This window comes from Myodes glareolus, chromosome 9 (genome assembly GCF_982192425.1).
Source record: "Myodes glareolus chromosome 9, mMyoGla1.1, whole genome shotgun sequence".
Taxonomy (NCBI): domain Eukaryota; kingdom Metazoa; phylum Chordata; class Mammalia; order Rodentia; family Cricetidae; genus Myodes; species Myodes glareolus.
In genome coordinates this window covers 26,567,145-26,592,337 of record NC_142034.1, presented here as the reverse complement: position 1 = coordinate 26,592,337, position 25,193 = coordinate 26,567,145, and the positions used below count along the sequence as shown (strand labels likewise).

Below are 25,193 nucleotides of genomic sequence, written 5' to 3'. Positions count from 1 at the left end.
TTGCAGACAGTTGTGAGCCACCATGTGGATGCTGGATATTGAACCTGGGTCCTCTGGAAGAGCAGCCAGTGTTCTTAGCTGTTGAGCCATCTCTCTAGCCCTGAAAACTACATCTTAAAAGCAAACAAATGTATGAAAGAAAGAAAATTGCATCTTCTAATATCACAAATTTACCGTTTCTAGCAGAGTAAAAGGTGACATCTGAGTGGGCAAGAATATTATTGTCCTCAGTAAGTCTGGCCTGGCCTATTATTCTTGGCGCTAGCTGGAATGCCTGGATAGATCTAATTAAATCACTAGGTCCTCCTCTGGCTCCTTTCTGAGAGTCTTCCTATGTTTCGTTTCTTAAGCTAACCTGGAGCTTGTCACGTAGGCCCAGCTCTCCCTAGCCCTCTTGCTGCCTCAGCCTCCTGAGTCCTGGGCTTACACAGAGGAGCCACTGTACCTCTAGGTGTGACGTTTCTATCCTCCTGGTGCTCCTGTATTCACAGAGAAGATGAGAATGAATAAGGAAATGATAACTCTGGCCAGGCGGTGGTAGCATACAACTTTAATCCCAGCATTCAGGAGGCAGAAGCAGGGGGGTCTCTGTGAGTTCAAGGCCAGCCTGGTCTGCAGAGTGAGTTCCAGGGCAGCCAAGACTGTTATGCAGGGAAACCCTGTCTTGAAACCCGCCCACCCACATACACATAAAGGAAAAAGGAAATAATAACTCAGCTGTTTGTGCTCTGTTTATTCAGAAGGCTAAACCAAAACTAGATCCGGAGAGCTCACTGCCACTTTTTTTTCTTTTATACACTGGATATTTTCCCAATGGTTCCACTGGAGACCTTCATAAGGATGCTGCCAGTAGGGAAAGGACGGGAAGGGGTTGATGAAGGAGAGTCTATTGTTGAGGAAGGAGAAGGAAGTCATGGGCAGACAATACAGGAAAGCCTTTGACTCTGTATTTGTTCCTGCGACTCAAAAGTATAGCCTGTGAGACTCGGAGTTGAAAGAGCTGAGCTGACTGCTGAGATAGCGCCCCACAGCGTTCTTGTTAATGAGCCCTCCAACCATCCTTTCCTGCTGTGGAGGGGACTCTGGTATTCGTTCAGTCTTGCAAAAGAAAGCCTAAAAAGTTTTCCACCCTTTGGACCGGTGCCAGGGGACGGAGAGTAGAAAGCATTTACAGTCCCTCAGAAGTGAACACAAAAGCCTCAAGGCCAGCCAGCCTGGGTTACAGGAGACCCTACCGCACAAAGCAACAACAAAAACAAAACGCAAAAAAACAAACACAAACTTTCCCTCAAAAAAAAAAAAGAGAAAGAAAGAAAAAGAAATAAGTAAATAAAAGAAAAATAACCTAGTTACCAACTGTTCTCCCAAACAACTTGCAGAACGTTTGCTCGGGCCATGGCAGTACTCATTGCTTCCCCCTGGTGGCCAACAGACGGCACTGCCAGGCTGTCTGTCTAGATTCGATTGGTTAGTCTTGGTTTGGAAGGTCTCAAGATCAAACCCGCGCTAACATGGGAGGAGGAGTCATTAGTGTCTTTTGGTCTTCTGTTTGGGGGGCTGTTTGCTTTTGTTTTTTGGGTTTTAGAGACAGGGTTTCTCTGTGTACCTTTGGAGCCTGTACTGGTACTCACTTTGTAGACCAGTCTGGCCTAGAACTCACAGAGATCTGCCTGTCTCTGCCTCCCAAGTGGTGGGATTAAAGGCGTGCACCCCCACCACCCCACTTGTTAAGCTTTTGAGGTAGGGTCTCACTATGTATTTCTGGTTGGCCTGCAACTTACAATGTAGACCAGGCTGGCCTTGAATTCACAGAACTCTGACTGCCTCTGCTTCCCAAGTGTTGCGATTAAAGTTGTATATCATCTTGCTTAACACACACACACACACACACACACACACACACACACACACGTTTATATACAGGCTTTTTGCTTCTAACCCAGGCTGGCCTGGAACTCCTGGTGATCCTTTATCAGTCTCCCACACACTTGGGTTGTAGGCACACACCACAGTGCCTGAGTTTAACCTTCTCTCCCAAGCTCTCCAAGGGTCTTGGTTTATTTTGTCTGCCTGCTGTCTACGCTAAAAGAAAAACAATGGGATGGGGGCTGGAATTTTGTCCTGGCTTTCAGGACTTGGTCTCTTAGCTATGATCAGTTCCCCTCCCCTAATCCAGGCACGCATCAATGTGTGCAGGCTTTTGCCTGAGAGAAAGCTGTTCCCAGAGTAAGTGGGTGGTAGACTTTCTTCAAGGTCTCTCCCTCCCTTAGCACTGAGGAATTCCTTGAGCTCTTAGAACATGGTTTTTGGTTTTTGGTTTTTTTTTTTAAACCATTCTTGGGTTTGATCCTCGGTGTTCCATAAACTGGGTGTGGTGGCTCACACCTTAATTCCAGCATTTGGGAGGCAGAGGCAGGTGGATTTCAGTGAGTTCAAGGCCAGCCTGGCCTATAGATCAAGTTCCAGGAAAGCTAGGACTACACAGAGAAACCTTGTCTTGGAAAAAAAAGAAAAAGGAAAAAATTAAAGGTCATTCTTGGTTGCTTAGCGAGCTTGAGTCCAGCCTGGGTTTAGCTGGGTCAATTCTAATTTATTTTTCTGATATCAGAAAATTAAAATGATTGAGGCGGCTAGTGGGGTATGGATTAATGGTAGACCATGTACCTAGCTTTTTAAGGGCCCTGGTTCAATCCCCATATAACAAAGATGAATGTTTTTTTATTCAGCCCTGAGTGAAGCAGCTTTGATTCTAAGTCAGAGCAGCCTGGAAAAAAAAAAAAAAGGAAAGTAGGGTTCAGGAGCAGAATGCTCACCCACCATCCTGTGTGAGGTTTGGGCTCAATCCCCAGTCCTACAAAAGGAAACAAAGCAAACAGACCCCCTGCTGACAGGCTAGTACCATGCAGGAACAAAACTAGTAAGTTCATCTGTGATGTGGTCAGGCCTGTAGTAACAGTGAGAAAATCAGGTCAGGCATGATGACTCAGTTTAGGATCCCAGCACTCAGGAGGCTGAGGCAGGGGCTTTGAACTGAAGGCTGTCTACTGCTACATAGAGTTCTAGGCCTTATGAGAAAATGGATACACTCACCCTTGGTCAAGAAACAGAGGAATGGGTGGGTGGTGACTCGGAAGGCAAAAGGACCTGGTGACCCAGGTTTAATCCCTGAGATCCACATGGCTGAAGGAAAGAACTGTTTTCAATAAAGTTGTTCTTTGACCTCCACAGCTTGCCATGGCATGTGCACACGCACGCACACATGCACACACACCTGTACATGCACATAAAAAGATAACTAAGTGTGGTAGTGCAAGTTTGTAAACCCAGTACTTGGAGGCCGGGTGACCATGAGGACCCGAGTCCCCAGTGTCTCTCTGATCCCAGCAAGGGCAGGGCAGCCACAGGCAGATCTCGGGCTCCCTGGCCAGCCAGTTGAACCAAAATGGCAGGCTGCAGGTTGAGTGAGAAATCCTGCCTCAAAAAAATGAGTGGTGAGCAATGGAAGACATTGACCTCTGCCCTCTACACATGCATGCATGGGCAGATGCACCTGCATGAATATGCACACACACACACACACACACCCCACACACACACACACACACACCCCACACATGCGCAGACCAGAGAGAGCTGCTATAAACAGAGCTACTTGCCGCATGGTTTCTGTGTCATAGACACTACAGAAATGTGAAAGAAATATTAAGGAGTCACTCGGCTGCTCGTAATTGTTGGCATGAAGGAATGTAGACCTACTTTGACAAGAGAAATAGGAATCTGTGTTTTTAATAAAAATGTGCATTTTCTACTTCTTGGAAAGTACTCCTAACTGAGCAACTGTAGCAATAGTCAAACTCTCCTATGAGTCAGGAGGATGCTTCTGCAGGCTAGATTTGGGGTGAAAGTCCGCAAAAGATGTTCTTTCAGGAGCGTTTGGAGAGAAGGCAGAAGGATTCAGGCTTGGACATGAAACAGGTTGTAGAATCTAAGGGGAGAGAAAGCAAGGGAAGGGGGCATGGTGGCTCACATCTGTAATCCTAACTCTTGAGAATCTGAGCCAGGAAACAACAATCACCACGGGCTAGGCATACTGGACCTGCGTTTGGTTCCCAGCATCTGCCTGGCAGCTAACAGTTATTTGTAACTTCAGTTCCAGAGAATCTGCTGCCCTCCTCTGGCCTTTACAGGCACTGCACAGATGTGTTGCCCAAACAGACGCAAGCAAAACACGCATTCACATAAAATGAAAATAAATGAGGACTGGAGAGACAGCTCCGAGGTTAAAAGCACTGGCTGCTCTTCCAGACGTCCCGAGTTCAATTCTCAGCAGCCACATGGTGGCATACAGCCATCTATAATGAGATCTGGTGCCCTCTTCTGGTGTGCACACAGAACACTGCATACATAATATATGAATATGTAAATAAATAAATAAATCTGAAGAGAGGGACCAAGCTAATTTACATGAGGAAAGAAAGGGCATTTGCATGTAGCAGGACTGTTGCTTGCCATTTTGCTCCTGTCTCAGGTTCCCCCTAGGTGGCTCTTGTGTGTAGCCTAGAGTACAGGCCAGGCCAGATGGAGGCAGGAAGGCCGTGATGACCCATCCCTCTAAAAGTGCATGGGTTTGGTCTCCTGTTCTGTGTGCTGGGGCTCTGCCACACAAGAGCAAACAGAGTTTGACTGTGTGCGTTTGTCACGGGGCCCCATCACTTAAAAAAGCCCCTCTAGTCTAGAATTCATGGTTTGCAGCCCCACAACTGCTTTTTATTTATTTATTTGTTTTGAACACCCTCATGTTCTGTTCTTTGAGGCAAGGTCCTAAAAAAGGCAACAACAACCCACAATTCCAGAGTTCAAATTTGGGGTCAGTTTTCCCCCAAGTTAACATTAACCTTTAGGTAAACGAGCCGCTCCTGCACAAGGGCTTGGTAAAGAGGCGCATTGTTGAAGGCCTGGGGAGTGGAACTGGCCGTTTACCTGTGAGGAAGGGAGCAGCCCAAGGCCAAGACTGGATGTTCCCCTGTTTTCTTGAACGTTGCCAAGTTCACTCGGGACATTGACTCATGTGACCAACCGAGGTTTTCTCTGTCGTTTGTCCTGAGGGCAACCGTGTTTTCCAAGAGTGAAGGAAAAAGCACAGCCCTTGGCCAGGTCTGTCCTCCTTCCCAGGGATGGTGGTGAGCATTTACTCAGAAGATGTATTTAAAAATCCTTGGCAAAGTCACAGCAATATGTCACGTGGCGGGTCATTGGGAAATTATTCCTAGGTAGCCTTCATAGTTAGAGCCCTACCTGTCACCACCAGGGTGGGTTCAGGCAAAGTGAAAGGGTGCCATGGTGTCAAAGACATGGCTGTGGGCTTGCAGTGTTGTCTAGAGTTAGCGAGTTTGGATGGAAAAGGGAGATGATTCCCAGGAGACCCAGTGGCCCTGGTGAGACTGCTATAATTGCCTATTGCTGAAGATAGTCAGCTGAAATTGTTAAAATTCCCTTGGGATGTAATATGGTAAACACATACACACACACACAAAACCAGAAGCTACATAACCTTCTGAGCCATTTAATCCCTGAATATTGTCTTTTGTTTTGAAGACAGAGTCTCATTGTCCAGGCTGGCCTCTAATAACTTCACTGAGGATGATTTTGAACTCCTGACCCTCCTGCAGCCACCTGCCAAGTGCTAGGAATTGCAGGCTCAAGAATCAATTTCAGCCGGGCAGGCGGGTGGTGGCTCACGCCTTTAATCCCAGCACTCACTCAGGAGGCAGAGGCAGGCGGATCTCTGTGAGTTCAAGGTCAGCCTGGTCTGCAAGAGTTAGTTCCAGGACTGGCTCCAAAGCTAGGGAAACCCTGTCTCGAAAAACCAAAAAGAAAAAAGAAGAATCAACTTCAAAAGCTGGGTGTGGGGGTACCACACCTGTAACTTCAGCCTTTGGGGGGAACGAGAAAGGAGAATTGCCGTGAGTTGCAAGCCAGCCTGGGCTACATAGTGAGATTCTGTCTCAAACAAACAGACAAACAAGAGACAAAACAATCCCCAAAGAAGTGAAAGACCCTCTGTACATGAAAATGTTTTTTTTTGTTTTTCTTCTTTAGGAGATGGGGTTCAGGGATCCTCCTGCCTCAGATTCTGTAGTAACCAAACCCCAGCTTGACAGTGTTTTAGGATATTTAGATAACAGCAAAATTGGAAGCAACTTATTTGTCCAATAATACAAAAAGGGTTGGTTTCCTTTAGGCACATTCCTTCTACAGAATGTTTCATAGCCATTAAAAGCCAGGAATATGCTGGCCATTAAGATGACTCAGCAGTAAGTGTGCTTCACCAAAAGCCTGACTACCTGGGTTTGAATCCAGACTCACGTCTAAAGAGACACGCAAATTCTGTCAGCATAAATGGACCTTTGCCTTTATGGTTTGACATTAAATGGGCAGAAAGAAGCCATAAAAATAGTTAATATAGGGGCTGGTGAGATGGCTCAGTGGTGAAGAGCACTGACTGCTCCTCCAGAGGACCTGGGTTCAATTCCCAGCACCCACATGGCAGATCGCATCTGTCTGTAACTCCAGTTCAAAAGAATCTGACATCATTATACCAATGCGCATGAAATAAAAGCTAAATAAAGTTTAAAAAAGTAGTTAATATAGTGTCAGAATAATTACAATTAGAATTTAAGAATTAGAGAGAATTCATAGCCAAGGCAAAGTTGCTTTGTTAGAGTAGGCAAGCCACAGGTGGTGTCTACCCTCCTTTTTTTGTTGGTTGTTTTTGTTTGTTTGTTTTCTAAGACAGGGTTTCTCTGTGTAGCCCTGACTATCCTGAAACTGACTCCGTAGACCAGGCTGGCTTCGAACTCACAGACATCTGCCTACCTCTGCCTCACGAGTGCTGGGTTTAAGGACGTGTGCCGCCATCACCCAGCTGCCCTCTCATTTTTAAGGTCTTCTTTAACATGATTGCAATAATAATCTGAATGATAATAATCTTTTTTCCCTTTTTAATCCAAAGAATAGAACAGGTAGCAAGTGTGTGACTAGAACAGGTAGCAAGGAGCAAAAGGCCTGTGGCCATCAAAGGAGAGGGGCTGGGGTGATGAGGGTGGTGGGGGGAAGAAGAGAGGAAATGGGAGTAGTTTATGGCCATAGGAGCCTTACCTGTGAGGGTGTGATCTGAATGGGGCCCAAAGACCTGGCTTAGGTAGAGGATGGACTAAGTGCATTCCTAAAGAGCTGTGGAGGCTGAACACTGGATATATTTTAATATATATTCGGGGGCTGGAGAGATGTCTTAGCAGTTCAGAGCAGGTAATAGTTCTCCAGAAGCCCTGAGTTCCATTCCAGCTCCGTACCCACATCCATGGATTCGCAACCACCTATGTGCCCTAATTCATGCCTGCATCTTGCTGTGTGGAAGATTGAATGTAGCCTGGCAACGGTTAACAGACTCAGCCCGCCTCCAGTACACCCTCGGGACTCAGTACCGTTGGGGCTTAGTTCTGAGGCTGTCTCCAGAGGTACGCTTTAATAATAAGCTTGTTTACCAGGTAGTATCGTGCGGAGCGGCTCAGACTCTCTCCGAAAACCCCAGACGGCCAAAACCAAGGCCGCGGTTGGCTAAGTGAGTCCCCGAGGTCAGAGCCCTTGGCAAAGGTGGAATTAGCGTGCACCAAGAGCTTAGCTGGAGAGGGCTGCATTTTTTTTTTTCTTTTAAATTTCTGTCCGTTGTTTGGGAACCCTGGTTCATCGCCCAGATGAGCAAGGGAGGAGGGCCCCCTGCAGGTGGAACCACGCAACTTCTGTTCGCTCTGCCCTCTCTCCAGGGAGGGCTGGTGTTTCCCCAGAGCCTCCTCCAGGGCTAGGAAGATGCCACAGTGCCTGACTTCGGAAAGTGAGGAAGGGAGCCAAGAGGAGGAGGAAAGTAGTAGTTCTACAGACGATCTAGAAGAGCTGAAAGAATTTGTCACCCTGGCTTTTGTGAGAGAGAACACACAAAAGAGGCTTCAGAATGCCCAGCAGCATGGCAAGAAGAAGAGGAAGAGAAAAAGGTTAGTATCGGAAAACGAGGAGGCAGGGTGGGGGCGGGGGGAGGGGGAGATGGGGACGGGATCGGTGTTGAAGAGGACAGGAAGGACCGGAGGGAAGAGAGCCCTGGCGGCTGAGAGGAGGAGGAGACCCCACGGGCTTGGCTTGTCAAGACCACACTGTTTTCAGTTGACATAAAAGAAGCCACACTCAGTGTTCTTTTTATGGACTCTCATAATAGCGTGTATAACCTGGAGTCACACCTTGTTCCAGTGTTCGCACTATTTGTGTGTAAGTGCTTTTTAAAGACTGGGTGGGGAGGGAGCTCCTGACTGAAGGTGTGTAAGCGCCAGCGCGGGCGTGCGCAGGTCCTGGGAATTTGACATACTTCCCAGGTAACAGGACCACGGTGACTTCCAGCCCCGGCTGCAGCCTGTGCGGTCTGGTTCTGGGTTCACACTCGGCTGTGCCTTGCCGAGAGCTTGTTTGCTTTTTAAATAGCTTCCCTTAGTGGGGAGAGGAGACAATATTTTAGCCAAAATGTGTGATTTTTAAAATCCCTGTCCCTGTTGGGCTGACGGTGTTAAAGCATAGGGGCCCCGGGAATGTAGCTTAGAGTTAAAGACTGTTTACCTTTTGGGTGGGAGGGCCTGGGTTCAAATTCCATTGCTGACAAAATTAAAAAGGGGGTGGGGGCAATGATGTTAACATGAAGCCCAAAGCAAAATCAACCCTAACTGTAATGTATAGAAAGTAACAGAATGTATAAGCATATACAAATAATAACAGAATAGATAAGTTGTAATGGAACTACAACTCCACGGTTCCTGCCACCCGGCACCGCTTCGCACCCCCATCCTTAGTGATGGGGTGGGCAGGCCCTGCGGGCTCGGTGTGGCAGCAGAGGCATGTGTGTTCTGGTCAGGGAATCTGTCTTGCTGTTTGCCTTTTTCTCTTTTCCAGATGATTGGTGATCAATCTATCCAACTGCCGGTATGACAGCGGTGAGCATCTGTGTTCAAGGGATCCAGGATGGGGACGGAAGGGTGGGAATGGGTCACTCCTGTGTGTTCCCCAAGGGTGAAAAAACAGGGCCTCAAATCCTTGGCTCTCCTGGCTCCACAGACTGTTAGAGGAAACTGGGAAATCTCGTTCTAAGAGTCGCAGGTTTGGGCCACAGTGGCGTGCACCACCTATAGTCTTAATTTATATACATATGTATTTGTGGCAGGGTTTCACTAAGTAGCTCAGGCTAGCCCGAGACTCATTGTGTTTTCTCCCCACCAATTTATCTCACTGATTAAGCCTGGCTCTAGATTATGGTTAAGGATTGCTTTACATTCAGGGTTTAGTGTTTGGAGGCAAGCCAGAGGCCTGCTTCCTGGGAAAGGGAAACCAGGTTAGGCCTGACATCCATCCCTTATAGCCCGGGATATTTCTATTCTTTACACTCTTTCATTGCCCTGCCCACGAGGCAAGATGGCTTCCGGTCCCAAGGAGTCAGCTCTCTTGTTGCAATACTCAGTCTGGGAGCGCATGGAAACGAGATATCCCCACATGGAGCTCATTCCTGCTTCTGGGACCCGTAGACCTTTCTTTCTTTAACACCTTCACAGTGCGCAGGGCTGCCCAGCAGTATGGCCTTCGAGAGGCCGGTGACAATGATGACTGGACTCTCTACTGGACCGACTACTCAGTGTCGCTGGAGCGCGTAATGGAAATGAAGAGTTACCAGGTGCGTTCCTCCCCGGATGGGTGGCGTCTAGCCAAAGCTGACCCCATTTTGATCACAGCCCTCCCGCAGCCCCGCTTCCACGCAGCCAGAACCGCTCTTGAATTCCGGCTTCCTTTGCAGAAAATCAATCATTTTCCTGGCATGAGTGAGATCTGTCGCAAGGATTTGCTGGCCCGGAATATGAGTCGTATGCTAAAGCTATTTCCCAAGGACTTCCATTTCTTCCCTAGGACCTGGTGTCTTCCCGCTGAGTAAGTCCCCACTACTTGCTACTTCCATCTCTCCTCCGAGTCCCATTGTTCTTTCTTCGCCCTGATTCCCTGGCTGCCACTCTCCCTTCCCATGTGACCTTCTATATTTCTTCCTACTGTTCGGAGAGAAAAAGGTAAAGGGTGTGTCCAAGGCTGAGAAAACACAGGCTCTGCCTGTAAAATGAAATGGCAATTAGGGGCTGAGTGCCCTGGAGGTTGGACCCACAGTGAGGATGAAAGTTTGTTCTGACCTTGAAAGCTGTTGGATTTGAACTTATTCCAACCGCTTCCTTGTGCAGTTTCTGAATTTCTCAGGAGAAAGTGAGTTTGTGGTTGGATCGTAGAGCAGGAACAAAGAAGGCTGCCTAGCCTGTCCCATTTGACGGCATGAGCAGCCGACAACCCTTCCTTCCAAAGTAGACATCCACTCCCAGAATGTGCAATTCTCTAGGTCAGTGGTTCTTAACCTTCCTAATGCTGCGGCACTTTAATACAATTTCCCACCCCCCCAACCATAAACTTGTTTTTGTTGCTACTTTATAACTGTGATTTTGCTACGGTTATGAATCAGATTGTGAATATCTGTGTTTTCCTCTGGTCTTAGGTAACCCCTGTGAAAGGGTCATTCAACCCCCAAAGGGGTCCCAACCCACAGGTTGAGAACCCTGCTCTAGATCCTTCCCTATGTAGCAAGAAAAAAACAAAAAAAGACCCGGGGTCCAATGAGGTTTTGTGAAGGGGTGGTGGCGGTGAAGAAATGTCACCTTCAGAATGACATTCAAACGGACTGGAGAGTTGAGCCAGCAACTAAGAGCTTTTGTTGCTCTTGCAGAGGACCCAGGTTTCGGCCCCAGCATCCACATGGTGCATGTACATACTTCGAGGCAAAACTCACACATAAACATTTAAAAATCTAAGATGTTTTAAAAAGAATTGCATTCACAGAGCACAAGATCCCACTCTCTCCTCGTCACCAGTCTTCCCTAAGCTAAGAGCCCTGGTGCTTGAAGACTCCTTCTAACGTGTCTGAACAGTCTTCTGGGCTCAGCGTCATCAGCTTCAAAGGAAGCGTGTTTACCATTCCGACAGCAGGACCCTCCAGATTTCACAGTTGTGGACACTGTAGTTCGCTGACTTCTTCAATGGACGGATGATTCCTTTGAGATAAAGCACAAAACATGTGCATGGCAAGACTGAGACCCATATAATCCATTAATTCGATTTCTTTCCTTTTCATCCACCTTTATTTAATTTTTATTTATTTATTTTTTATTTCCTTTGGTTTTTCGAGACAGGGTTTCCTCTATGTAACAGTCCCGCTGCTGTCTTGGAACTCACTCTGTAGACCAGGCTGTAGATCTGCCTGCCTCTGTCTCCTAAGTGCTGGGATGAAAGGCATGTACCACCACCACCCGGCCCACCTTTGTTTTTTGAAAAAAGACCTCAGTATATAGCCAAGGCTAGCCCAAACTCTCAGTCTGCCTGTTTCACCTCCTAAATGTTGGAAGCACAGGTACATACCACCATATCACTTAAAAAAACATTATTTTTATTTTATATACATTGGTGTTTTGCCTGTATGTATGTCTGTGTGAGGGTGTCAGATCTTGGAGTTTCAAACAGTTGTGAGTTGCCATATGGGTGCTGGAAATTGAACCTGGGACCCATGGAAGAACAGTCAGTGCTCTTAACCACTGAGTCATCTCCCCAACCCCCATATCACCATACTTCTCTCTCTCTCTCTCTCTGTTTCTCTCTCTCCCTCCCTCCCTCCTTTCTTCCTCCTTCCTTTACTTTCTGTTCTGTCTGCATGTGTGCCTGCACACCAGAAGAAGGCACCAGATCTCTTTATAGATAGTTGTGAGCCACCATGTGGTTGCTGGGAATTGAACTCAGAACCTTTGGAAGAACAGCCAGTGCTCTTAACCTCTGAGCCATCTCTCCAGCGCCGCCCCCTCACACATCCTTGCTTTGTTGTTGTTGTTGTCTTGTTTTGTTTTGAGATAGGTTTTCTTTGTATATTCCTGTCTGCCCTAGAACTCACTCTGTAGACCAGGCTGGCCCCAAACTCACAGAGATCCACCTGCCTCTGCCTCCCATGTGCTAGGATTAAAGGTGAACTCCACTCTACTACCTGGCTGACCATGTCACTTTTAATTTAGTTTTTTTTTATTTTTTTAAGATTTGTTTATTTATTATTTATACAATATTCTGCCTGCATGTGTCCCTGCAGGCCAGAAGTTGGTACCAGATCTTATTAGTGATGATTGTAAGCAACCATGTGGTTGCTGGGAATTGAACTCATGACCTCTGGTAGAGCAATCAGTGCTCTTAACCGCTGAGCCATCTCTCCAGCCCCTTTAAAGATTTATTTATTTGTTTGTTTACTTATGTATGCAGTATTCTGCCTGCATATATGCTTGCAGGCCAGAAGAGGGCACCAGCTCTCATTACTGATAGTTGTGAACCACCATGTGGTTGCTGGGAATTGAACTCAGGATCTTTGGAAGAGCAGGCAGTGCTCTTAACCACTGAGCCATCTCTCCAACCTCTTAATTTAGTTTCTTTCTTTCTTCTGAGTACAGTTTTTTTTTTTTTTTGAGGCATCATATAACCTAGGCTGGCTTTGAATTTGCTATGTAAATAAGGAGGTTCTGGAGCTGCTTGCCTCCACCGCGTGAGTGCTGGGATCACAAATGTGTGCTATTCTACCCAGTCTATGTGGTTGTGGAGACTGAACCCAGAGCTTCATGCATGCTAGGCAGGCACTCCATCAGAGGACCTACATCTCCAGCCTTAAGCACTTTCTTCAGAGTACATTCAAGGGTGTGATTTGCCTTCCTGTCCTCCTGGCTTAAGTGGAGGCATCACAGTGAGACACTGAAGGCCAGACAGGAGAAAGAGATGTTTGTCCAAGTCACACTTTTGTAAGCCGGGTGCAAAACTCCAAATCTCCTATGCATAAGCCCAAGTCAAGCTACCCGGAACACCTCACATCACCCAGGCCAATTTCTGTCATGTAACTGAGGAACACATGAGACATCTCATTATTCACAAGGCGGAGATGATGGAGATGAAGAAGCGAAAGCAGTCAAGGGTTATACAGCTGGGATGTGGTGTAGGCCGGGTTCAAAGCCAATGTCAGTTTTCCTTGAAGTTCGGTGTCTCCCACAACTGGACTACTGCGTGTCTGTCTATCAACACCAGGGCTTTGACCCATCCATAGCTTCTCTCTTCTGTTTTCATAAAGAGTCTCCTGAGGCGGGAGAAATGGCTCAGCAGTTAAGAGCACTTACTGGTCTTCCAGAGGACCAAGGTTCGATTCCCAGCATCCATGGATATGGTGCCTCACAGTTGCCTGGGACTTCAGTCCCAGGGAACCTAACACACTCTTCTGGCCCCCTCAGGCACCCGGCACACAGACACGGTGCCCAGACAGACATGCAGACAAAACACCCATACACAGAAGATAAATAGTTTTCCTTCGCATTGCACCCGAGCTAACGGTGTGTCTTGTCCCCTCCCTGCTATGACAGCTGGGGAGATTTGCAGACTTACAGCAGGTCAAGAAAAAATAAAACATACATTTGCAAACCGGACTCGGGCTGCCAAGGGAGAGGCATATTCATCACCCGGACGGTGAAAGAGATCAAGCCCGGGGAGGATATGATCTGTCAGCTTTATATTTCAAAGGTACTTCCTCGCCGCCGTTATAGATTTATTGCCCACAGCAGCTTCGGGCTCTGTGGGACAGAAAGCAGTGGAAGGCAGAGATGAAACTGAGTCTGCCTCGCGCCTTGGATTTGCTCAGACCCAAGCCTTCTGGGGTCACGATGTCCCTCGCTCGCCTGGGCAGTCTCCACCACTGATGCAGCCTCTCCAGGCTGACCTCCCGCTCAAGTGGATGAAAGCTTGGTGTGGGGGGGGTCCCCACCTCACTTGAGAGAGGGGAGTCATCTGAAAGAGCTCATAGTCACCAGCTTTTCCCCCTGCCTCGGGCAGAGGAAGTTCCAGACCACAGTGATATAGCCCACTGCAGACAGGGTTCCTTCTAGAAATGTGAATGAAAGGAGGAGGCGCTGGCCTCCCCAAGACAAAATGTCCAGGAGCCCCTTGGGAAAAGAGCTCTTGGAGAAGGCACCTGTGATGTTGCCCTGGAAACCATGGGTCCTGTCTTGAAAGGATTTCTGAACTGCTCTGTTCAGTTGCTCAGCCATCTCTAAGCACTCTAAGCATCCCGTAGCTCAGGAACTCAAGGCGCAGTGTGGTTTGGTGACCTCCCGGATGTCAGGACCCAGAGAGATCAAACCTCTTTATCCTGCTCCCCACACTGGGCGTGCCCGCACTTTACATCACTAGGCAATGCTGGAGCTGGCTCCAAGAGTGAGGTGGGAGCTAGACGCCTTTACCTGTGGCTGCCACCTCCAGATGCTTGTGTGACTTCTCTCCTTTTCACCCAGCCCTTTATCATCGACGGGTTCAAGTTTGACTTGCGGGTTTACGTGCTGGTGACCTCCTGTGACCCTCTCAGGGTGTTTGTGTACAATGAAGGACTGGCTCGCTTTGCCACCACCTCTTACTCCCACCCCAGCACAGACAACCTGGTGAGCTGAGGGGACAGGCTGCCTTCCCTTTTCCCTTGGCACGAGGGCATCCTCAGATACCACGGAGCTGGCAGACACCCGATGAACACTTACTGTGTTCCAAGTTCCATGGGTGTCTCATTTAGTCCTCCCAGGAGCCCTCCAAGGGGTTATTATCCCCGTTTTACAGATGAGATTCAAACTTGCAGGGTATAGGGCACTTGTCTGGGGTCACTCGGCTAGAAAGTGGGACGCATGGCCAGGCCTTCCTGACACCAACACCAGAACTACAATGCAGAGGTGCTCGAGGCGAGAAGGCCATGGGTGGCTTCCAATCTCCCTCTCCCTCCCTCAGTCTCAGAGTTGGAATCTCTTATACTCGAGGCCATGGGATATCCCTTTTTACCTCCTGTCTGCCCCTTTACATATGCCTATAAATTCCCTGCCCCCCATCCCTTTAGGCTTCAGGGATGATGGGAGTGGGGTGGGGTGGGGTGGGTTGGGGGGACAATGGGTGGAGAGGACACAGGAGGCCTGTGCTTCAGCCTGACCCCCAGTCTTGTGTCTCTTTCCCCAGGATGAGATTTGCATGCACCTGACGAACTATTCCATTAACAAGCACAGTTCCAACTTCGTTCAAGACGCTCATTCTGGCAGCAAGAGGTAGGAGGGATGGACGCTTCACTCGGCTTTCCAGGGCTCTTCTCAAACCCACTCAGTCCCTGCCAGGATTTCCGCTTCGGGTCACACGATCTGGCAAAGCCGGCTTTGCCTCTCAGCCCAGAACAGACAGTTCATTTCATGTCAGGGCTCTGGGCTGTTAATCATTAAAAGGAGGCCATGCTGTAAACCCTGGGAGGCTGGGAGGAGGGAGATAAACCAAACGGTTTCCCCGGCAGAACACATACACACTTCGAAACATACCTTGTTACGGTTGCCCTCTTGACGTTTCCAGACCAACAGCCTTTAGGGATTGCCAGGCTGCCCGGTGAGAAGGACTTGGCAGCTGTGATCCCTCGCTCTGTAGTTCCCTGGGGTGTTGGTCCATTACAGATTCTCAACCAATGTGTCATGATGCCCTGGAGTCACCTGACTAGCCAGCCTTCAGATTGGGGAAATTAAGGGATTCCTGAGGGTTTGGGTTTCTTCCCCTCATAAGCAGCTTTTCTGCTCGTGGTATTGCCTCATCAGCTTGCGTGTGAGAGAAAGGTAGACTGAGTCGTATGAGCTTGGCTGGGCAGAGATGGGGAAGCCAAGGGAGCATCAGGAGGCCGGTGCAGGTGCCTGTGTGTTCGTTGTTGGGTTTTCACCACCACGCTGGCCAGGGTGACACCAGAGCACTCAGGAACTTGGGTAGAGGGATATTAGGTCTTCTCTCCAATTCACAGAGGAGGAAACTGAGTCTCAGAGAGGTTAAGCTCTGAGTGCTACAATTGGGTTGAGCAGCTCTGTTCACTGTGCCAACCTCATGGGCAGGGAGGCATAGGGCATCTTAGTACATGGACTATGAGTGGTAGAGCCTTCTTGGGAGGAGGATATGTGTGTGTGTGTGTGTGTGTGTGTGTGTGCGTGTGTGCGTGTGTGCATGCTTGTGTGTGTTGTACCAGAGCTGGCCTCAAATTTGCTTATGGTTAAGGTGGTGTCTTTTACCTCCTGATCGTCTCGTTTTCACTTCCCCAAGTGGTTTTGTGTGTGTGTTTGTTCTTCAACACAGGCTTTCTCGGTGCAGCTTTTGAGCCTGTCCTGGAACTGGCTCTTGTAGATCAGGCTGGCCTCGAACTCACAGAGATCCCCCTGCCTCTGCCTCCCGAGTGCTGGGTTTAAAGGTGTGCTCCATCAACACCTCCTGGTCCCCAAGTATTTTTGAGACCAGCCTTGATATGTAACTAAGGCTGGTTGGAACGCACTCTGAAGCCCAGGGTAGCCTCAAATTCCCAATCCTCCTGCCTCAAGGGCTGAGACTGCAGGTGTGCCTTATCATGCCAGCGCCATGTCTGAAACTCTGTCACTTCTTCCCACCCAGTGCGGGTGCCATGGTGCCTCCTGCACTGATGTGTGTTCAGCACCCCTGGCCGGGCAGGCCTGCCAGTCACCCCCACTTTGATCTTTATCTGCAGAGTTAGCCTAGACAAGTTTCTTTGTCTCCTGAGCCTCCATCCCTGGGTTTTAAGATAAAACCAGTGAGATACCCTGCCCTGTCCTGCCCTCCTCATGGTGTCCCTGTGAGACTCGAGTGACCTGTGCTGCAGCCTAGAATTCTGACACTACTAATTTTCTGTAGTCTAAGAGACTTTATTTGCCGTCTTTTATGATATTACTTCCAGGCTTTGTGGTGTGGTTGGCATACGGTGGTGCTGGGTCCTAGGACTCAGGGGCTCTCTAGACTGAGGCAGGAGGATTATAAGTTTCAGGCTAGCTTATATGGGCTATATAATAGTAAGATCCTGGAACTAGAGATAGAAACACACACACACACACACACACACACACACGGAAAGAGAGAGAGAGAGAGAGAGAGAGAGAGAGAGAGAGAGAGAGAGCCTTATTCCCCTCTGGCAGTACTGAATTTAACCCAGGCCTCTCACATGCTATACAAGTGTTCTAGCATGGAGTCTCACATACTGCGCAGCTTCTCCTCCCTCCCCCCCCCCCCCCCCCCCCCGCTCTGAACTCTGCTCTTCTCTGGGTCAGCTCTCCACTGGAGCAGTCATCTGCCCCCAGGGCCTCCACCCTGGCCTCTTCTGGCTCAGTCTCTCTCCCCTAGAGGCCCATCTCTCCTCAGCTCAGCAAGTGTGCCAGAGAGCCTGATTTTATAATAGAGCCACACCCACAACCCTTTCAACCATGTACAGATTAATCCACTTAAGAGGGCAGAGGCCTTCCAAAGGTCAGGTCTCCCAACAGTACGGCATTGGAGGCCCCGTTTCTGACACTTGAACTTGGAGGGACACATTCAGCCCATAATGCATCCTGCTCTTCAGTGCGCTTCTCTTATTGCTCCTTACTTCTCCCCGCTTCCTTTCCCTTTTTCCCATCCCTCCCCCTTCCCTTCTTCCTCCTCTCTCTTTCTCTTCTTGAAAGGCCTCCTCCCTCATGTTCTCTTGCCTCCTCAAAGTTAGCAACTGATGCAAAGTGCACTCCCAGCTCCCCGCCACCTTCTCCATGGGGTTCTAGGTCAGTGGGAGCAAAAAGAGAAAAATTGTGAGCACAGAGGGACTCTGGCCAGACACCAGATATTGTCATCTTTTGGCGTTCCTGGCACAGACCTGATGTTAAAGTGAGCCGGGCATCAGGAAATTGCCAGGCCAAGTATATTCATGGTGATGGGCCCTGAGTCATCAAGAAAAGGTTATGTTGTGCTTTGTAACCCATGTTCTAAGAAACCAGGGAACCGTGTAGCCTATTCCAGGGAAGTTTATTTGCCAATTAGGCAAATTAAATGTTTTTTTTTCCTAATAGAAAGTCTTGGCTTTTCCAACAATATAGAAATTCCGTTTATACACAATGCTTCTGCCTGACAAAGGAGGGGAGGGAAATGGCCTTTGTGTTGAGAGCCTTTGCTTATCTGTCCTTACATAAACACGTCCTGGGTGTCTCACGCGTGTTGACTTGTGGTCCTCGGGTTTCCTAGGACAGAGGTGGCAGTTGTACAGACCTTCACTTGCACGATCCCTTAATATAAGCTCCTTGGCTGGCAGGCCTGCTCCTTCCTTTCTGGCCCTCACTGCAGTCCAGTGAAATGATTTTTTTTTAAAAATAATTTTTGACAGGCAATGGTGGTGTACACCTTTAATCCCAGCCCTCAGGAGGCAGAAGCAAGTGAATCTCTGAGTTCTAGGCAAGCCTGGTCTACAAAGTGAATTCCAGGACAGCCAGAGCTGTTACACAGAGAAACCCTGTGTCATTTAAAAAACCAACACCAAAACCCAAAACTTTTAGCTGGGCCTGGTGGCTTACACTTTTAATCCCAGCATTTATGAGGCAGAGGCAGGTGAATCTCTGGGTTTGATGCTAGCCCGGGCTACAGAGTGAGATCTAGGATGGCCAGCACTACATAGAAAAACCCTGTCTTGAAAAACAAAGAAACAAAATTTTAATTACATTTATTTATTGGGGGTACCATCATGGTGGGTTGCCATGGTGCCACAGTGTACCTGTGAGGACAGAGGACAGTCTATAGGAATCAGCTCTCTCCTTCCATCGTGTGGATGCTGAGACCAAACTCTGGCTGTGAGCCTTGGCAGCTGCCTCTCTCTATGGCTGGGTGACCAGGCACTGTAGGCTACCAGAGACTGAGAGGTTTCCAGGAACGTGGAATTTTGTGTTTAAATTGGGGACAGTACAGATTGCCTGGGACAGGTAGTGCCTCTAGGTATGGAAATGTTTTGGGGCTGCTGTTGTCTGTGGGCAATTCTAAAGCAGGATTTTGTTTTCAGTGATCCCAGAATCTTCTCAGAGGATGGAAGTGTGACCAAGGTGTCAGTGTCCTTCAAAGGCCCCCACATGTTTCCTTCTTTCTTCCTTTCTAGACAGGGTTTCTCTGTGTAGCCCTAACTGTCCTGGAACTTGCTCTGTAGACCAGGCTAGCCTCAAACTCAGAGATCCGCTTGCCTCTGCCTCCCAAGTGCTGGGATTAAAAGCCTGCGCCACCACCACCTAGCCATCCCACGTTTCCAAAGGTCACCAAAGGCTGAGAAACTTACTGCTGCCAAAACAGAAGCAAAACAGTAATGTGAGGAGTGTGTGTGCGCGTGTGTGCGTGCGTGTGTATGTGCTTGTGCATGTGCGTGTTTGTCCATCCAATACCCAGCTCTCTTTCCAGCCCACAGATGCTTTTTTTTTTTTTTTAAAAGAATGTTCTCAGGCTGTGTATCTGTGCCTGCCCTGAGGTTCTGGAGGCCTGAGGAGTCTGGTGCTGTGACTCCTACAGGACCCCTCCCATTTGGATCCAGCCTCAGTATCGCTCTGGATTCTGGGCGGTCTTCAGCCCTGCACCTGGAGCCTTCATCTCCAGACGTTTCTGGATTTCACCATGCTGTGAATGGTGTCACTGACAGGGAGTAACTCTCCTGCCTGCCTGATGCCCTGTACTTCCTTCTCAGGAAACTCTCCACCTTCAACTTGTACATGAAGACCCACGGCTATGATGTAGAGCAGATATGGAGGGCCATTGAGGATGTCATCATCAAAACACTCATCTCGGCTCACCCCATCATCAAGCACAACTACCACAGCTGCTTCCCTAGCCACACGGTCAACAGCGCCTGCTTCGAAATCCTGGGCTTTGACATCTTGTTGGACCGCAAACTCAAACCCTGGCTGCTGGAGGTAAGGAAGTTAGGGGTGTGAGCTGTCCCCGTTACTGGGGTACGTCAGCTTTGGGGACTCTGTCTTCCAGGCTCACTTGTATTGTTTCCATCAGTCCCGCCCCTCCTTTCCATGGTGCTTGCTGTTCCTGGGGCGTGCTGCGTAGCTTGAGAAGTGGCCACCAGAGGGGGGTAGATGGCTGGAAATTAGAGAATTCCTAGTGCCTTTACAGCTGCCACCAGTCTCGGGCCCAGAGTGACTGAAATGACCACTCTGCTTCCTGTGTTCCCCACAAAGAGGCTGTTCCTTCTCAGCGTTGCCTCCTGGCTCTCGGGGACCTGAGTTGCCCAGATCCAGACACCGGTCTAGGGGATTCAACCCCATGCAAGAGTGGAAAGAGGCAGAGATTTCTGAGCAGCTTCACTTCCTGACTAGACTGGTCCTCTGGAACCTTAAGCAGCCATTCAACATGCGCGAGGAACAGGATACGGAGTTGCAGCTGGAACACCAGGGGCTCTGACCTCCCTTGCACTAAACCCTTATTCTCAGGTTCATGACGGGGGCCCTGTTTGGAGCTCCCACCCCAAAGAGAGAACGAGCGGCAGCAGCGAGCCTCCAGAAGCTGCTGGAAATCCACAAATGTAACACAAATGTAAATGAGCAATACTGACTGTTTGTGGGCGGGAACTAGGCTTCCAGCCTTCTTCAGCTGTCTCTTCTTTTCTAGAATGAATCACTCTGCTTCCAAACTTAGAATAGGACTCTGTATTTCTCTCTTATGCTCTCTCCTTTCCTCACTCTCTTTACAGTTTTTAAAAATGTATTTATTTTTAATTTATGTGCACTAGTGTTTTGCCTGCATATATGTCTGAGGATGCTGGATCCCTTAGAATTGGAGTTACAGACAGGCATGAGCTGCCATGTGGGTGCTGGGAATTGAATCTGGGTTCTCTGGAAGATCAGCCCATGCTCTTAACCACTGAGCCATCTCTCCAGCCCCCCTTCTTCCTTCCTTCCTTCCTTCCTTCTTTCTTTCTTTCCTCACCATGTAGTCCTGTTTGACCTGGAACTCACTCTGTAGACCAGACTGGACCCAGACTCAGAGATCCACCTGCCTCTGCCTTCCTAGTGCTGGGATTAAAGCCTGTCTCACTTCCTCCGGTGTTCTTTTCTCTTTTTCTTTTCCTCTCCCCTCCTCTTCCACAATCCCCTTTTCCTTTTGCTTTTTGAGGCAGAATCTCTCTCCTGTCTGTCCTAGAACTCGCTCTGTAGATCAGGCTGGTCTTGAACTCAGAGATCCACCCACCTCTGTCTCCCAAGTGCTGGGATTACAGTGTGCACAACCACTGCTAGGCTCCCTTCTCTCCTTTTCCCTTCCCCATTCCTTCCTTCCTTTCCTTATTTCTCCCAACCTTTCTTCTCTCCTACCTTTTGTTTGTATTTGCTTGTTTATTTGAAATAGGGTGCCATTTCAGAGCACAAGTTATTCTGGAACTCAATGCATTGCCTAGTTTGGCCCCAAACTTGTGACAATTCTCTTGCCTCAGCCTCCTGAGGGGGTTTACAGGCGTGAGCCACTTATCCTTGTTGCAATCCTGCCTGGTTATTCCCGTCGCTGCAGGCCTCTTCCTCCCATTCTGGGCTGTGGAGAGCGCAGTGGGAGGATACACTTGTGTGGCAGAGGATCTGCCCAGCGGGAACTCTGCTTCCAGAAGAGATGGCACTGAATAAAGAGCTGGTGACAACGGTAGTGCGGCCTTTAATCCCAGTCCTCAGGAAGCTGAGGCAGGCGCATCTGTGTTCCAGGTCCGCCTGGCCTACATCCTGAGTTCCAGGCCAGCTAAGGCAATAGAGAGAGACCCTGTTTCAAAAACAAACAAACAAAATCCCACCTGTTTACACGAGAGGAAATTCTACTTCCTGCTATCCCTGCTTTCTTCACAAAGGCTCCAGTGTAGACCTCTCTCAGCTCTCTTTCAGTCACCTTGACAGCCGGGGCCTGGAGGAGGCATCTTGGCCTCACCTCCGCTTTCACACTGGTCTGCCTCATCCCCAAATGCTGTTTTGTTGCCACAGGTCAACCATTCTCCAAGCTTCTCCACTGACTCCAAGCTGGATAAAGAGGTGAAAGACAGTCTTCTCTATGACGTATTGGTCCTCATCAACCTGGGGAACTGTGACAAAAAGAAAGTCTTGGAGGAAGAGAGAGAGCGGGGACGGTTCCTGCAGCAGTGCCCTTCTCGGGAGATCAGGTACAGCAGCGCCCCGCCCCCAGTGAGGCTGGCTGTGCTGCTCCCAGCGGTGACTAAAGTCTACCAACTATGTGGCCTTTCTGTCACTTCTTTAAGCTCTGGGGATCTTTTTGTGAAGTGGGACTGCATTTTCATGAGCTAATAGGGGGATTGAATGACATCATGCTATGAAGCTTTACCACAGTGCCTGGCACCACAGTTTGTTAGAAGTGAAGGTTCTAGACTGTTGGGCCAGTGAGATGCTGTCAGCTGGATGACCTGAATTCCAGCCCTAGAGTCCGTGCAATGGAAGGAGAGAACCAGCTCCCCCAAGTTGTCCTTTGACTTCCATGTGCCCTCTGTGGCATGTATACATATATGCATACATATGTACTAAATAAATGCATACCTAATTGTATCCTATTGTGGAAGCACTTGAATAGTAAGCCTAAGGTCCTGGGAGAGAAAGAGAGAGAGAGAGAGAGAGAGAGAGAGAGAGAGAGAGAATGGTTTGGAATTGGTAGGAAGGAATACTAGGCTCAAGCTCAAGACATTACCTATAGTAGGCAAACAGCAAACACTCAGTCACTGAGCTACATTCCCTGGCTTTGCTGTTGTGGTGGTCTTCTTCTTCTTCTTCTTCTTCTTCTTCTTCTTCTTCTTCTTCTTCTTCTTCTTCTCCTTCTTCCTTCTTCCTTCTTCCTTCTTCCTTCTTCCTTCTTCTTCTTCTTCTTCTTCTTCTTCTTCTTCTTCTTCTTCTTCTTCTTCTTCTCCTTCTCCTTCTCCCTCTCCCTCTCCCTCTCCCTCTCCCTCTCCCTCTCCCTCTCCCTCTTCTCCTTCTCCTTCTTCTTCTTCTTTTTTGAGACAGGGTCTCTGCTGTGATCTTTAACACATGCACATGTATGTATGCGTGTGTTTTGTGTGTGTGGTATGTACACATGTGCAGAGGCCACAGAAGGCCATCAGGTATCCTATTCTGTGTGTCTCTATCTCAGCCCTTTGAGACAAGGTCCCTTCCTGATTCTGGAGCTAGACTGGTGTTCAGCGAGCCCAGAGATCCTCCTGTCTCCACCCACTTCCGCATCAGGGTTTTAGGCTGGTTGCACACATGCACATGCTTATGTATGCTCAGCCGCGCATGCTCAGCCACGCCCAGCTTTTTATGAGACTGCTGGGCTCAAGGTAGCAAACCATCTCTTCAGCCAGTCCTTGGTTTTTATCTTTTGGAGTTTTGTTTGTTTGTTGTTTTGATGCATTCTTCATGTGTTCTTGTTTTGTTTTTTTGAGGTAGCATCAAATGTACCTTAGGCTCCCATAGAGTTTGCAATCCTCCTGCCTCAGCTTCAAAAGTGCTGGGATTACAGATGTGTATCACTATGCCCAATAGAGTGGATCATTGCTAACAATGGAATCCTGTATGGAAAGCTACTTTACCGTGGAGCATTTAGCAATTTGAACAGTTCTGTTAAGACTGTGTGTGTCTTTGTTCCTGGTTAAAGCGGACACATATAATTATATGAAATAAATTGATTAGTATCATGTGTGGAGTTAGACATTCCTAGTATAAGAAACAAAAGAATTCTTGTTTTTGTTGGAAAGCAAGCTTTGTCAACTCAGCCTGTTGTGTACTGACAGCAGTTGGCGCTTTGGTCTCTCCTGGGGTCTTCCTCCGTCAGGAGGCCCTGAGCCCATGCAAGGTGGTGCCTGGTTGCTTTTCAGTTTGCACCACCCCTTCTCAGAGCCTAGGAGAGTCCATCACGTGTCTGCTCTCGGCCACTTTATCATGTAATTCCTGCTCTACGTGCCGGGTAGAAAGGAGGTGGAGTGTCGCGCTGTGTGGTTCTGTCCAAGGAATCAAGGACACCACGATTCCCGTCAGGAGACTGTCACGGGGAGATTCGACTGACTGGTGACAGTCCAGGGTCCTGCTGCCGGGGACCCCAGCAGGCCTTGTACTGTGCTGCTGTCCCTGATGCCCTTGAAGAAGTATCAGCTGGCACACCGAAGGCCTCTTTTGTGTTACTCTGCTGGAAATCTCAGTGGTTTTTGACAGTGTAGGAAGCTGAGCTCCTCCTGGGGGGTGGGGTGAGGATGCTTCAGAGCATCCTGGCTCATAAAGGCTCATTAAGTCCTTCTCAGAAGTCCTCACATTTAGCAAAATACAAGCTGCTGTTCTCCAGAGAAGGGCAATGGGGCCATGGATGGGAAGGTGGCGACAGTCTGCCTGGTCTGACTGTGCTAAGGGGGAGGTGGGTGAAACTTGGGTGGAACTGTCAGGCCTTGCAAGTGCCTGCCTGGAGCAATATGATGCCGGCTGTCCCGGGAGTGTTGGAACCCCTTTCCCAAACATTCTTGCCTTTATTTGGCAAATCCTGATCAACCGCTGTTACATGCAAGGCCCTAGCTTGGACATGACCCTTCCAAGAAGACACAAGGGCAGCCCTGCATTCTCTTTCCCAACAGAATGGAAGAGGTCAAGGGTTTCCAGGCAGTGCGGTTACAGAAAACCGAGGAATATGAAAAGAAAAACTGTGGCGGGTTCCGGCTCATCTACCCGGGTCTGAATTTGGAGAAGTACGAGAAGTTCTTCCAGGACAACAGCTCCCTCTTCCAGAATACTGTTGCTTCCCGAGCCCGAGAACTGTATGCCCGGTAGGAAAACTTCCGCCCAGGCCGAGGTGGACTGGGGATTGTAGTGACCACCTGTGCTTCATCTGCTCCACTGGGTGGCCCAGGTGGCAGGGAGAACTTCCAGGTCTCAGTTCCCAACCTTGCAATGACAGCAGAGCATTCGGTCCGGGTCTCATAAAGACCAGGAACTGGAAGAGTCCACAGTGCCGTGAGTGGTTAAATTAGACACTCACCCTTGAGACAGATGCCCGCCCCACTGCCTCAGAAGTGTGTTATGCGTTTAGGCTATATGAAATCCAAGAGCTTGAAGAGAACCATCCGGTTAGGTCCAGTTCCCACCAAGTCCCCATTTATGAGAGGGGATGCCAGAGCAGAGAGTAGGTCATAGAACCGGATGACACTGAAGGATTACCCTGTCTCCTGATTCCTG

The 25,193-nt window shown here is 48.8% G+C and overlaps 1 protein-coding gene and 1 long non-coding RNA gene across 4 annotated transcripts in view; one reads left to right on the top strand and one right to left on the bottom strand.

The window, feature by feature from the left end:
* The window catches only part of Ttll6 (tubulin tyrosine ligase like 6), a 40,495-nt gene that overhangs the window by 1,218 nt on the left and 14,084 nt on the right, over positions 1 to 25,193 (top strand). The window contains exons 2-11 of one of the 3 annotated variants that reach the window (XM_087910055.1): positions 7,824 to 8,048; positions 8,992 to 9,029; positions 9,642 to 9,760; positions 9,881 to 10,011; positions 13,548 to 13,704; positions 14,472 to 14,615; positions 15,172 to 15,257; positions 19,697 to 19,922; positions 21,978 to 22,153; positions 24,596 to 24,784. In XM_087910055.1, the coding sequence (XP_087766181.1) occupies positions 7,824 to 8,048; positions 8,992 to 9,029; positions 9,642 to 9,760; positions 9,881 to 10,011; positions 13,548 to 13,704; positions 14,472 to 14,615; positions 15,172 to 15,257; positions 19,697 to 19,922; positions 21,978 to 22,153; positions 24,596 to 24,784 (1,491 nt within the window). Of the gene's footprint in view, positions 1 to 7,823; positions 8,049 to 8,119; positions 9,030 to 9,641; positions 9,761 to 9,880; positions 10,012 to 13,547; positions 13,705 to 14,471; positions 14,616 to 15,171; positions 15,258 to 19,696; positions 19,923 to 21,977; positions 22,154 to 24,595; positions 24,785 to 25,193 lie in introns of those variants that run through there. The other 2 variants (XM_087910056.1, XM_087910057.1) reach the window with 2 other exon arrangements.
* LOC148120801 (uncharacterized) lies at positions 10,912 to 15,855 on the bottom strand. The gene is made up of 2 exons (XR_015738761.1): positions 15,519 to 15,855; positions 10,912 to 11,168 (listed from the first exon to the last, which is right to left on the bottom strand). It is a non-coding gene; the product is annotated as an uncharacterized LOC148120801 (long non-coding RNA).